Source organism: Mustela nigripes, chromosome 3, assembly GCF_022355385.1.
Source record: "Mustela nigripes isolate SB6536 chromosome 3, MUSNIG.SB6536, whole genome shotgun sequence".
NCBI classification, from domain to species: domain Eukaryota; kingdom Metazoa; phylum Chordata; class Mammalia; order Carnivora; family Mustelidae; genus Mustela; species Mustela nigripes.
Genome location: NC_081559.1, coordinates 62,059,862 through 62,072,786, shown reverse-complemented (window position 1 = coordinate 62,072,786; position 12,925 = coordinate 62,059,862). Strand labels below are relative to the sequence as shown.

At 36.5% G+C, this 12,925-nt stretch overlaps 1 protein-coding gene and 1 long non-coding RNA gene across 3 annotated transcripts in view; one reads left to right on the top strand and one right to left on the bottom strand.

Moving 5' to 3' along the window:
* The window catches only part of SCN9A (sodium voltage-gated channel alpha subunit 9), a 168,541-nt gene that overhangs the window by 148,751 nt on the left and 6,865 nt on the right, over positions 1 to 12,925 (top strand). The window contains exons 22-25 of the mRNA XM_059394112.1: positions 4,037 to 4,318; positions 4,975 to 5,028; positions 5,956 to 6,093; positions 12,439 to 12,543. Of these exons, the coding sequence (XP_059250095.1) occupies positions 4,037 to 4,318; positions 4,975 to 5,028; positions 5,956 to 6,093; positions 12,439 to 12,543 (579 nt within the window). The remainder of the gene's footprint in view (positions 1 to 4,036; positions 4,319 to 4,974; positions 5,029 to 5,955; positions 6,094 to 12,438; positions 12,544 to 12,925) is intronic.
* The window catches only part of LOC132013803 (uncharacterized), a 113,562-nt gene that overhangs the window by 95,169 nt on the left and 5,468 nt on the right, over positions 1 to 12,925 (bottom strand). The window lies entirely within an intron of this gene.

Below are 12,925 nucleotides of genomic sequence, written 5' to 3'. Positions count from 1 at the left end.
GGAGTCTGCTTCTTCCTCTGCCTGCTGCTCCCCCTGCTCGTACTCTCTGTCTCTGCCAAATAAATAAATAAAATCTTTAAAAAAATTTTTTTTTTTAAAGAGCTACCATAGGTAGGGATCATAACAACAAACAGGAAAGTGAAGTGGCATCAGCCACCACCTTAAATTTCATCCTTAAAATAAATGTTTCACCGAAAGTAGAATTACCCCCAAAATCACACTTGACAAAACTAAAGCTCGGAGAATTTACATAATTTGTACTAGGCTGCATGGTGCCTGAAAAGAGGTCATTTTGTAGAGACAAACAAGGTGAGACAAATGATGACTAGTAGCAACTTAGCTTTAAGAGCTGCATTAAACCAGCAACTTCATAAAATACATGGAGGACAGTAACCTTGTTCTCTCTAATTAGTCCATATCCTCATTTATTGCTGCTGTCCTTGAGTTTCCTTTTTACCAGCTTCACACTTGCTTTCTCATGTTCCTGTTGTTCTCCGGGCTGGGAATGCTTCTCCCAGCCCTATCGCAGCCCTGACTCATCCATCATCAGAGCAGAGAGATACCTACTCGACAATTTGCTTTGTCTCTTCACCATCAGGCTTAAGTAGGCAATCTCCCTCTATGTTCAGACATACAAAATCCTTGTTATATTGTTTTTTACTTATTTATCTGACTTCCTCTTTACTGGTAGTCCGTGAATAACTTACATGTAAATTAGTGTATCTCACTGCTTCTCTAAGTGCCATCCTCAGACCACCCATTAGCATCATCTGAGAATTTACTAGAAATCCAAATACCCAGGTCTCGCTCCAGACACACTGACTCATAAACTCTGGGATGGGGCTTGGTAATCTGAAACCTCAGGTAATCTGAAACTATTGGGTATCTTTTAGTCTAGCAGATCTTCAGTGTTATCTCTGCTAAACTGTGACTGTCTACAGCTTAAGGCATCCAGTATACAACGGCTATGAGAGATCATGATTATACAAAAATAAATAAATAAATAAATAAAAATCATAAATTAGCCCTTTTTGCCATACAAGAATTGAAAAATTACAATTTATGTTATTATGCAGAAAGGTGGTATTGGAACCCATTGGCATTAACTTCATTTTTTGAGTACTGGTAGAATGTTACAATCTGTCTAGAACTTACAACCAGTTTCTGGACTCAGTATCAGTATACTGCATTTTCATGAATGAAGAATATACTTTCCCCTACAAAACTACTTCCCTCAGCAATTAAGCCAGCCCATTATTTTATCCTCTGTGCTCTTTGTTCTTGATCTATAATAGAGCTGACCTGGATGCAGGAAGATGGTTTAATGTATTTGGAGGACCCACTGTGTCTCTTTAGTATTTATTAAGCATGCCAAAAGATATGTTCCTTCACACTGCAGGATGATTCTGAAGAATAAGTAAAACTTGAGGCATTTTGTAGTTAGTTTCCTTTGAGTCTTGAGGCCCTGAAGCTTATTGACTTTCTCAAATGGCTTCTTTTTTTTTTTTAAAGATTTTATTTATTCTTTGACAGACAGAGATCACAAGTAGGCAGAGTAGCAGGCAGAGAGAGACGAGGAAGCAGGTTCACTGCCAAGCAGAGAGCCCGATGCGGGGCTTGATCCCAGGACCCTGGGACCATGACCCGAGCGAAGGCAGAGGCTTTAACCCACTGAGCCACCCAGGTGCCCCTCAAATGGCTTCTTATCCGACCAATGTGGACCTATCCCCCTCAGAGACCCAGCGTTGCTCACATTCTTTCAGCAAACATTTCAGACACCAACTATGTGTCAGTTATAATGGTACAAGAAGAGTACCATGGTGAAGGGATCCAGTCACCCAACACGGAATAGGGACAAAAATCGTGGAGAGACGGACGGGGGAACAGTAGTTATTCTAGGACATCAGCTCTGAAGTAGGAAGCATGCAGCATTACAGAAACATGGAGGCTGGAATGGCTGCCTGGGGAAGTATAGGTAGACCTCACAAGGAGTTGACGTTGGAGCCATGACTGAAAGAATGGGCCCAAACAAATCCCAGGCGTGCAGACATTCCAGGCAGAGACGCTATCTGGGGGGAGAAGCATGGGATTGAGTGTGCAAGGCATATTTGAGCAATGACTAGAAGATCAGTGTGCCTAGGTGAGAAGCTCAGTGGGGAGGGCAGTAGGAAGTAGGATGAAAGCACAGGCTTGAACAAGAGTTGGCCACTTTGAACTTTATTCTCTACTCCTGTTCTTCCTAACCCTTTTAGTGTCGTGTACGCTATCAGAATCTCATAAAAATATGAATCATCTCTTCATTAAAAAATAGACTTGAAATGTTTTTCATATAATTTCATGCTTGCGTGGAACCTCAACAGGACCACAGACCTCAGGGTAATAACTATTGCTCTAGGCCAGAAGTCAACAAACTAAAGCCCACAGGCCTGTTGTCTGCTTTCTAAACAAAGTTTTACTCCTTCTCAGCCACATCCATTTGTTTATAATTTATATAAGAATAAGAAGTGAGGGATGGCTGGGTGGCTCAGTTGATTGAGCCACTGCCTTTGGCTCAGGTCATGATCCCAGGGTCCTGGGATTGAGTCCCGCATCAGGCTCCTTCCTCAGTAGGGATCCTGCTTCTCTCTCCACCTCTGCCTGCCACTCTGCCTGCTTGTGTGTTCTGTCTCTCTCTCTCTTTGACAAATAAATAAATAAATAATCTTTAAAAAGGGGGTGGGGAATAAGAATTGAAGGGGCGCCTGGGTGGCTCAGTGGGTTAAGCCTCTGCCTTCGGCTCAGGTCATGATCCAGGGTCCTGGGATCGAGCCCTGCATCCAGCTCTCTGCTTAGTGGGGAGTCTTCTTCCTCCTCTCTCTCTCTGCCTGCTTGTGATCTCTCTCTCTCTGTCAATTAAACAAATAAAATCTTAAAAAAAAAATAAGAATTGAAAAGAATTGGATAATTGCAACAAAAACCATATAACCCTGCAAGACTAAAAAATATTTAAGAAAGTGTTTGCCAACTCCTGCTCTCGACAATGTCAGAAGTAGCCAAAGATGCTCAGTGTTTTACCATTTGGAAAAGAGACGGAACACAATGCTCTTAGTTAACAAATTAGACTTCAAAACATTTGGACTCAAATTCAGACTAGAGCTGAAGTATGGAAAAACAGGTAGGTTTTGAAAGGTGAAGGAATTAGGAAGATCTGGAGAGTGATAAATGCTACCATAGTCTGCATGCAGGAGAACTGGCAAGAGGCTCTGGTTGTTAGTAACAATGGAAATGCCAACAAGCAGAAATAAAGGAACTATTAAAGATAAACTGCTTCATTTATATTTTAACTGAGGCAAGCATTGTCTATATTTAGCCAAGGACTTATATATAAAGTATATTTAGACTTAGAATAATAAATTTGAAAAGGTGATTCTTATTTAGCTGATGAAGAAACAGAGGTCCCAAGGTCTTAATTGAATTCCCATATCACACAATTAACAGAACCAACTAAGCAGAAAGGGTTCATATAATAAAAAACTCCTAACTTCAACTCTAGCCTATATATACCAATCGTTTCTGTATATGGGAGAATTTTAACCCTGATCATTCCAGGACCATGAACCTTTAAATGTACATTTAAATGTACATTTTATTTGTTATCATTCATACTTAGAAATTTCTTTTTTTTCCCCCTAGAGTATGCAGATTTACGACTTCACCTTACATAAATCAGGTTTTTGGTTTGTTATTTTTATTTTTTCATTTATTTAAGCTGTGGTATAATTTTAGTTACTTTGTTTTGCGTTGTGGCTATAGTTTCAATGTGTGTTTATCATGTATTTTAGTAAACTTGTTCACAGGGCTCCTGTCTCATTCTCTCTTGCTTGGCATACTACTGAGCATAGACATTCAATTAATACATGTTGGTTGGTGATTTGATGTCTTAAACGTCTATGGGTGGCTTTTCTGATTTCTTTAATTCTGCATTGTGTTTCATTAATGTCGACCATTTAACATCTTTCGTCCTCCTAATCATCCTTTTCTTTCTTTTGACTACTAGGTGGTCGTGAATGCCCTCATAGGTGCAATTCCTTCCATCATGAATGTACTACTAGTGTGTCTTATATTCTGGCTAATATTTAGCATCATGGGAGTAAATTTGTTTGCTGGGAAGTTCTATCAGTGTGTTAATACCACAGATGGGTCACGCTTTCCAACAAACCTCGTTCAAAATCGTTCCGACTGTTATGCGCTGATGAATGTTAGTCAAAATGTACGATGGAAGAACTTGAAGGTGAACTTTGATAATGTTGGACTTGGTTACCTCTCTCTACTTCAAGTTGTAAGTGAGCCCTGTCACAAATGCTTGATATTTTAGTAGACACTAGTGAGGGACTGAAGTCATTCTTTGAGCAATCTATACCTAGAAATTAAAGATAAGGTACTTTGAGACTTTAAAGGAAGACTTGGTCTTTCTTAGAACATGTGCCTATAAAACATGAGTTAAGAAGCAAAGATTCTGTTGCACTTGAGAGTCATTAATTCATAAATGAGTTTCAGTGTCATGTGGCTCCTCACCATTTGCGCCATATGAATGTTCCTCCAAAAATAAATAGCTTTTGGACTGCCAGTTTTATACTACATGGGAATGAGAATAACATCCTCCTATCACAGAGGATCCTTTAGAAATGGATGGGAAAAAAAAATGTTTCCTACCTTGTTCATAAGATTCCCCTCTACCTCTGGAAAAATAAAAGTTCCTGTGCAAACTTTGCAGGCATTATAACAACTTGGAAATAATTAACTAGGACTGAGTTATAGAATGTGACTTGGGACTATTTCCTTTTGGTTCTTGACAGAGCATGTTATATTAAATTGACATTTTGAAATATAGTAAAGCCCAGTGATCTGGTGTCACTAAATGTAACAATAAGTGGATTAAACTCATGTATGTGTATTGTAGAGTGTGAACCTCACATTCAGATTTTATTGTTATAGGCAACATTTAAGGGATGGATGGATATTATGTATGCAGCTGTTGATAATGTTAATGTAAGTATTGGTCAATATTACACTAAACTTATTATTTTTAAAGTGCCTTAGTTTAGTTGGGCCATTTTCAAATAGTAGTTCCAAGGATCCTTTGGTATGTACACACAAAATGAAGAACTTGCACCTAATAAAAGACTAGCAGTTAAGCGTGCAGTGTTTGGTGACAGAGCTTGCTCAAAATCTGGCGCTCTTGTATCATACAAGCTCTGCAACTGACTTTGAACAAATCGCTTTTCCTCTCTCAGCCTGTTTATGGACTGAAAAAACAAAAAAACTCAATGCCCGCTTCATGGCATTGTTCTGAGGTTCCAAAAAAAAAAAAAATGTAAGTAGAGGACCTTATATAGCCTGGGAATATGTCCAATGTTCCCAATAGTCCTCAATAAATATGTTTATCAAAATAAAAATTCAATAACAAATGTTATTCATGGATTTTAACAATTTTATTCACAGTTTTATTGTTTTTATATTTAAAATGCTGTGGATGAGTTTATGTGAAATGAGCTCCATGCTAAGAAAGTTAAATCTGTTGAAGACATTTCTATCATCAAATAAAAAAAAAAATCAGCAAAATTTCTATAAATATGGTTATCACCTCTTTTATAGCTTTTTTTCTGGAAATAGAAAACATACATTAGGTCACTTAGTTACTATGTCTTATCAATCTGAGAAGAAGTACTATGTATGATTAAGCCCTTTGTAGTCATTTGAAGATTATATTTGTGTACATAGTAAGCAGGTAATAAATATTTACTTAATGTTGAACAAATTTTTAAGAAAGTTCGTGTTGATCCTTAAAATGCCATGGCTTCTGAAAAGCTATGTTCACCTAGGATAGAACTATTTGGATTAACTCATCAAACCATATGAAAAAGAAAATGATTAATGTTATTGTCAACATACTGCTAACTTTTGTTAATTTTATAGGTAGACGAGCAGCCCATATATGAATACAACCTTTACATGTATATTTATTTTGTCATCTTTATCATCTTTGGGTCATTCTTCACTTTGAACTTATTCATTGGCGTCATAATAGATAATTTCAACCAACAGAAAAAAAAGATAAGTATTTTAAGGTTTTTATAATGCAATGAAAATATGAATGATTATTTTCTTAAAAACATAATATGAAATTTAATTTGATATCTGTTAGTAATTAGATTCATTAGAATTTCATTTAATTTTCCAATAATTGGCCAGAATACAGTACAAATAGGTTCAATCTCATTCATATCTGCACAGAAAGTAATTATCTCCTAAGTTATGACTGTTTTTATGCAATATGACAAGTATTCAGTTTTTTTTTTCAGTGTTCCCTATAAGGACTAATAATGAATAATTAAAAATTAGTGCACTAATTATTGATTTATTCAAAACACATTTCATTCATTCTCTGAGCCACTGTTCCATGGGATATGTAGTGGGCTGGCCCTTGATGAACAACAACACAGGATATGGTTCCTGAGTTCAGGGAGTTTATATTACAGCAGAAGAAATGATACATGTAATGGAAATTAGGATTTGTTAAGTCTTGCAAGTGAGATACTCTCCCGAGATTTCTGTTTCATTACCCTTCACATCAGCTGTATTAATTTTGTAAGGCTCCTGTAACCAACTACCACAAACTGGTGGCTTCCAACAACAGAAATTTATTCTCTCTCAGTTATGGAGGCTACAAGTCCCAAATGAAAGTGTTGGCAGGGCCATGCTCTCTTCAGAGCCTCTAGGGGAGGATCCTTCCTTGGATCTTGCAGCATTCTGTTGCTCAAGTGTTACTTGGCTTGCAGAGTGTATCTTCATCTCTGCCTCCATGGTCACTTGGTGTGCTCCCTCTCTATGTCTCTTTCCTTTTCTTATAAGAACACTGGTCATATTGGATTAAGGGGCCGCCCTACTGTAGTATGACCTCACCTTAATTTTATTACATCTACAATGACTGTATTTCCAAATAAGGTAATTCTGAGGTACCAGCAGTTGAAACTTAAAATATTTAATTTGATATCCAACACAATTCAACCTAAAACATCCACCATAAAATGTGTTGTTATTATTATTATAGAGTTTGTCTTGTAAGTGTGGGCAGCCACAGAGAGGTTAAGTGATTTACTGAAGATCATGCATCTAGTAAGTAAATGATAGTTTTGACAGAGTCAGCAGTTGATTCCATATTCCGCGTATATTTTTTAGGTCCTCTACTATGCTATGTGCCCCCATACTACGATATGAAATCATGATAAGTGTAATAAGAGAAGTTAACAAAGCAGTGACAACAAGATAAATAAGTGTGTGGTCAGAGGAAAAAATAGATACAAATAGAAAAAACAGCTATAGGAAGTGTGTGACTTATATGACAATTGTAAGCCTTGGAAGACGAATAAGAAGGTCTGTAGCAACTGAGAGGCAGAAGGGTGAATAATCCACAGGAAGGGTAGAGGAATGTGTGAGCACATGCATAGGGCTGACAAAAGAGACAATCCAGGATGAATAGCCTTTCATCAGTTTGAGTGGAGTTTTGAGATGGAGTTTGTTTGTTTTTTAAAGCTTTTTCTTTAAATTCCAATTAGTTAAATACAGTGTAATATTAGCATGATCCAACACTTCTATCCAACACCCACTGCTCATCACAAGTACCCTCCTTAATCCCCGTGCCCTGTTTGACCAGATTCCCCATGCTTCTCCCCTCTAGTAACAATGGCGTTTTGAGAAAAGAAGTAGAAAAAGATGAGATCTTGCTTGAGAGCAGATCTGAAAAAGCCGTATTAGATCTTTTTCAGGAGGAGCTGGTGTGTCATTGAGGTATTTTGAGTAAGGGAACACATATAATCAGGACATTGGCATTTGTTAAGATTTGATGATGCGTCTGATTCTGTGTAAAGTACTCCACACATGTAATCCTAGTCAGGTTTTACAACAAATCTAAAAGCCATTGTATTCTCCCCTCCGGCCCCCCCACCCAATGATCAGAGATGTTGTGTTACTTGCATGTCATCTGACAGTGAGGAAGTAGCTTTGTCACAGATCCAACTGGAGTTTTGTCTTCCGGGGACCCTGAAAACTAGGTTATGATTTTAAAAATGGTGTTTTATGCAACTAATGAATCACTTAACACTACATCAAAAACTAATGATGTATTATACGCTGGCTAATTGAACATAATAATAAAAAAATAAATTATAAAAAATAAAAGTAAATAGAAAGAAAAAATTAATCCAGTAATGATGTATAGAATGATTGGAGAGAGACCAAAGACTAGGTCAGACTCTGCATTACCCACTACCTCAACCACACTTGTGTCTTCAAATTAGTCATCAGCAATGGAGAATATGGCCTATATTCAACGAAGAGATTGTGGGGGGTAGAAGCTACAGTACGGTCTGTAATTTGTAAGAGATAAAGCATTTAAGAAGTCTCAGTTTTCCTGTCAAAGTTGACTCATGTACTGTGGCTGTAAAGATATCTTTCAAAGATAAGGGGTAGAATTCAAAGAGTGATTTTAGACATTGACTTAGCATCTCAGAAAAGATGGAGGTACATGCAGTGAAATGTCTGAAATGTCACCATTGTACATGATTGATATTCACAATTGGAAGAAAAATTTAGTGAATGCTAAATGTTATTTATGCTTACATTTTCAAATACAGTTTTTTTTAAAGATATTTTAAAATTCTATCTTCCATTCTTACATTTAATATCTTAGAGTTATACTTAGCTAACATTATCATACATTCATGCCTTTCAAAAAAGAATCTTTAAAAATTCATAGTTAATCTTGAAAATAATTTTACAAAGTATACTCTAATTTTCAATTTAATTATTTTTTCAGTTTTAGTCATTACAGATGTATATATATGATATATAAGCATGTAAATAAGATGCCTCAGTATTCTCTGCATAGGATAAGTTAGACATGTATCTAGATAAAGCCATGTGATCATGAACAGTACAGCCACAACTTTAATTGCTTTAATCTCCTTGCTTTAAATATTATTCTTGCAACAAGAATTGCCACTGGAGGAAAATAGGGTGGGTTGACACACTATTACCATTACTCTCAGGCAAAAGTTACTAATTTAGAAGCACTGACAACTACCACTATCCCCTACCTTCCTTCCAGTATTTCATTTTCAATTTAAGCGTACCTTTTATTTTCTGACTTTTTCTGAATGGCTTCTGGTTTCTTTCCACCTTACTAAGAGACAGGACCAAGACTTAATTAAACTACTGCACAGGGGTCTTTCTGCTAGATACTTTGTATATTATATATGATTTCATCTAATCTATATCACAGGCTTACAAAAGTGGCATCTTTACGCAAAAGTGGATACTCTGGTCTAGCAGTGATAAGTAGCTTGTTTAAAATCACATGACAGGTCCATTGAAGGTCACAAGCCAAAGGTCTGTTTGGCTTCAACGCCCATGTTCTTTTCCTAGTGTATTCTTGCCGCTTAAGGCTTTTCAACTTTGGGACTTTTGGTCAACCCCACTTTACTAGTTTTTCCAAATAACCATCACTTTTACAAGTAATGTCTTCATTTAATAAGTTCATGTTATTTAGGGTTTAATTCATCAGAGAACATAGTTCAGAAAATTAGAACACAAATTACTAATAGATTCAAGTTATAAAAGGGTAAGTATGTGATAAGTATGTAGTATATTTACACAAAGACCTAGTATAGACCTGGGTGCATTTGGGTAAATTCTAAGTAAAGCACCCCCTTTCAGTAACTATAACCTTGTTAAGAAGATTAATAACAATGGCAGTAACAGCAACTAACAGTTATTGAGGGCTTGTGTATCTGGCATTCTGCTGAGTGTTTTGAATGCATTATCTCAGTTGATCCTCCCAACAAACCATCAAGGTAGAGCTACTCTTGTAATGATAACATGACCTATCCACAAAGACATTAAGAAACTTGCCCAAGGAGAACAGAGACAGGATTTGAAGAAAGATGATCTGACACCAGAACTAAATTCTTAACATAGCCTTGACATAGTGTGTAATATTGAAAAAGACCAGTGTGATTTATAGAGCATCTTTCACCTAGCTTTTAAACTAATCCAAACAACACAAGCCTCTCTCCGAGCATCTTGTAATCTCCTCCTAGTTTCATCCCACGTTTTATTATTTTGGCAACCAGGGTATCATTAAGAGAAGTTACAATTTGCTGCTTTGATTTTTACCTCGATTTCATAGTTCTCTTCCCAGTGTTTTCCTGGCTTCTTTTGGTAAGTTCTGACATGCTGCAGTACTCAGCCTTCACCCATGAGTAGCTCTCTTAACACTGGCCTGAAGGCTCTCCCTGATGCTTAGCATCAGTATGTAAGATAAATACCAAAGACTGTGTATCAACTAGAATAAAAGTAAATTAAAATACATTAAGAAAGAAAGGGAAGTCTGGTTACCATTTACTATTTTATAAATTTTTTATAAAAAATGCAATATAATAGAAAACTGAATATTGCCTAATCCAGGAAAACTAAAGGGAAACCATAATCAGATCATTTTTAACTCCAGGACCCAACAAGCTAAGTAAGGATTTGAGAACTATGAATTCCCCAAAATAAATTCCTAATTACATGGATTATACTAATTTATTCCCAAACTAAAAAGTTGATATTACACATCAATGTAGAAAATATGTGGATATGTAAAAATTAGATAATTTTAAGAAAATTTGCTTACCCTAAAAGAACAGGTAAAGTTTCTAGGCATCCTTTGTGAGATTTACACTCTTACAGTGTTGAAAAGCTCAAAAAACTTCATTTAGATGTTAGTTATTTTTTCTGTTGAAACTTAGGGTTGTCTATTTAATTAAGAAATCCTTCCCGTCAAGGATCCTAGATCTTTGGTAATTTCCTCAACACCTAGAATGCTATTGTGTATACTGTTGACACCCATAATGTTTATGTTGAAATTCCTTTACTGGAATGAAAAAATGAACTAACCAGTTTCTTGAAACACACACACAGGTATATGTAGTACATTTTCCTTGTAGTCTCCCCCACCCCTTATCTACAGTGGATGCCTGAAACCACAGATAGTACCAAACCTTAAACAAACAAACAAGCAAACATGTTTCTGCTCCTACATACATACCTGTGGTAAAGTTTAATTTATAAATTAGGCACAGTCAGGGGAGCCTGGGTGGATCAGTGGGTTAAAGCCTCTGCCTTTGGCTCGGGTCTTGATCCCAGGGTCCTGGGATCGGATCGAGCCCCGCATCGGGCTCTCTGCTCAGCGGGCGAGCCTGCTTCCCCCTCTCTCTACCTGCCTCTCTGCCTATTTGAGATCTCTGTCTGTCAAATAAATAAATAAAATCTTTTTAAAAATAAATAAATAAATTAGGCACAGTCAAAGATTAACAAAAATAACTAATAAAAAAATAGTACATTTACTATAATACAAGTTATGTGAATATGGCCTCCCTCAAAATATCTTATTGTGCTGTACCTACCCTTCCTGTGATGATGTGAGATGATAAAATGCCTACCTGGTGAGATGACATGAGGTGAATAACATCAGCCTTGTGATGTAGCTTGGGCTACTATTGACCTTCTGACGGTATGCAGGAAGGAGGGTCACCTGCTTCCAGACCACAGTTGACTGTGGCTAAGAGAAACCATGGGAAGGGATACCATGGATAAGAGGGTACTACTCTTTATTTTTTTTTTTTCTGTGCTAAAGGAATATGGCATTTGTAAATGAATACAAATAAATATAAAACAACTTTTGCTATTGTTTTGGCCCCTACTATTCATTAGAGTCCCAAATGTTAGCCAAATCATCCAAAAAGGTATTCAGTATTCTTATTTCATATAACCCTTCCTAATATATCAGTTATCTAGCAATAAAATGCCTGATGAGACTATTAACAGATAAAATGAAATATCAGCATATAGTTTAAAATAATTCAGATTACCTCACCAAAAGAAAATTGAGGCAATAATTATTATAGGGCAATATATGTATCTTACATATGCACATTACATTATTTATGGAGAGTCACAGGCCTATATATAAATAATTATTTAAGACATATTTATAGCTATGTGGCATGTAATAAAATGCATTTTATTTCTATCTACATTTTTTAAAAATAATTTGTTAATGTGCATCCACATTTTTTTTAAGATTTTGTTTATTTATTTGGCAGACAGAGATCACAAGTAGGCTGAGAGGCAGGCAGAGAGAGAGTGGAGGAAGCAGCTCCCTGCTGAGCAGAGAGCCCGATGTGGGGCTCGATCCCAGGACCCTGGGATCATGACCTGAGCCAAAGGCAGAGGCTTTAACCCACTGAGCCACCCAGGCGCCCCTCTATCTACATATTTTTAACCTATCTTAATGATCTGAGAAAGGACCTAGATAATGATTATGGTTTTAACTAGGTTTATTTTTTATTTCTTTACCTTGGAGGTCAAGACATCTTTATGACAGAAGAACAGAAGAAATATTATAATGCAATGAAAAAGCTGGGCTCTAAGAAACCACAAAAGCCAATACCTCGGCCAGGGGTAAGCAAAACAAAACAAAACGAGTTGTCCTTAAATAACACAGGGGGTAGGGGCAGCAACCCTCTACTCAGTTGAAAATCTGCGTGTTAACTCTTGATTTCCCCAAAAATAGCCTACTGTTGACCAGAAATCTTACTGATAAACTGAACAGTTGATGAACACATAGTTTATATATTATATACATATGTATGTACATACATACATTCTTACATAAGGTAAGCTAGAGAAAAGAAAATGTTAAGAGAATCATAAAGAAGAGGAAATAGATTTCTAGTACTATGCTGTATTTATCTAAAAAAAATTCATGTTTTAGTGGATCCATGCAGTTCAAATCTGTGTTGTTCAAGGATCAACTGTATATGTATACATGTATATCTTTGGC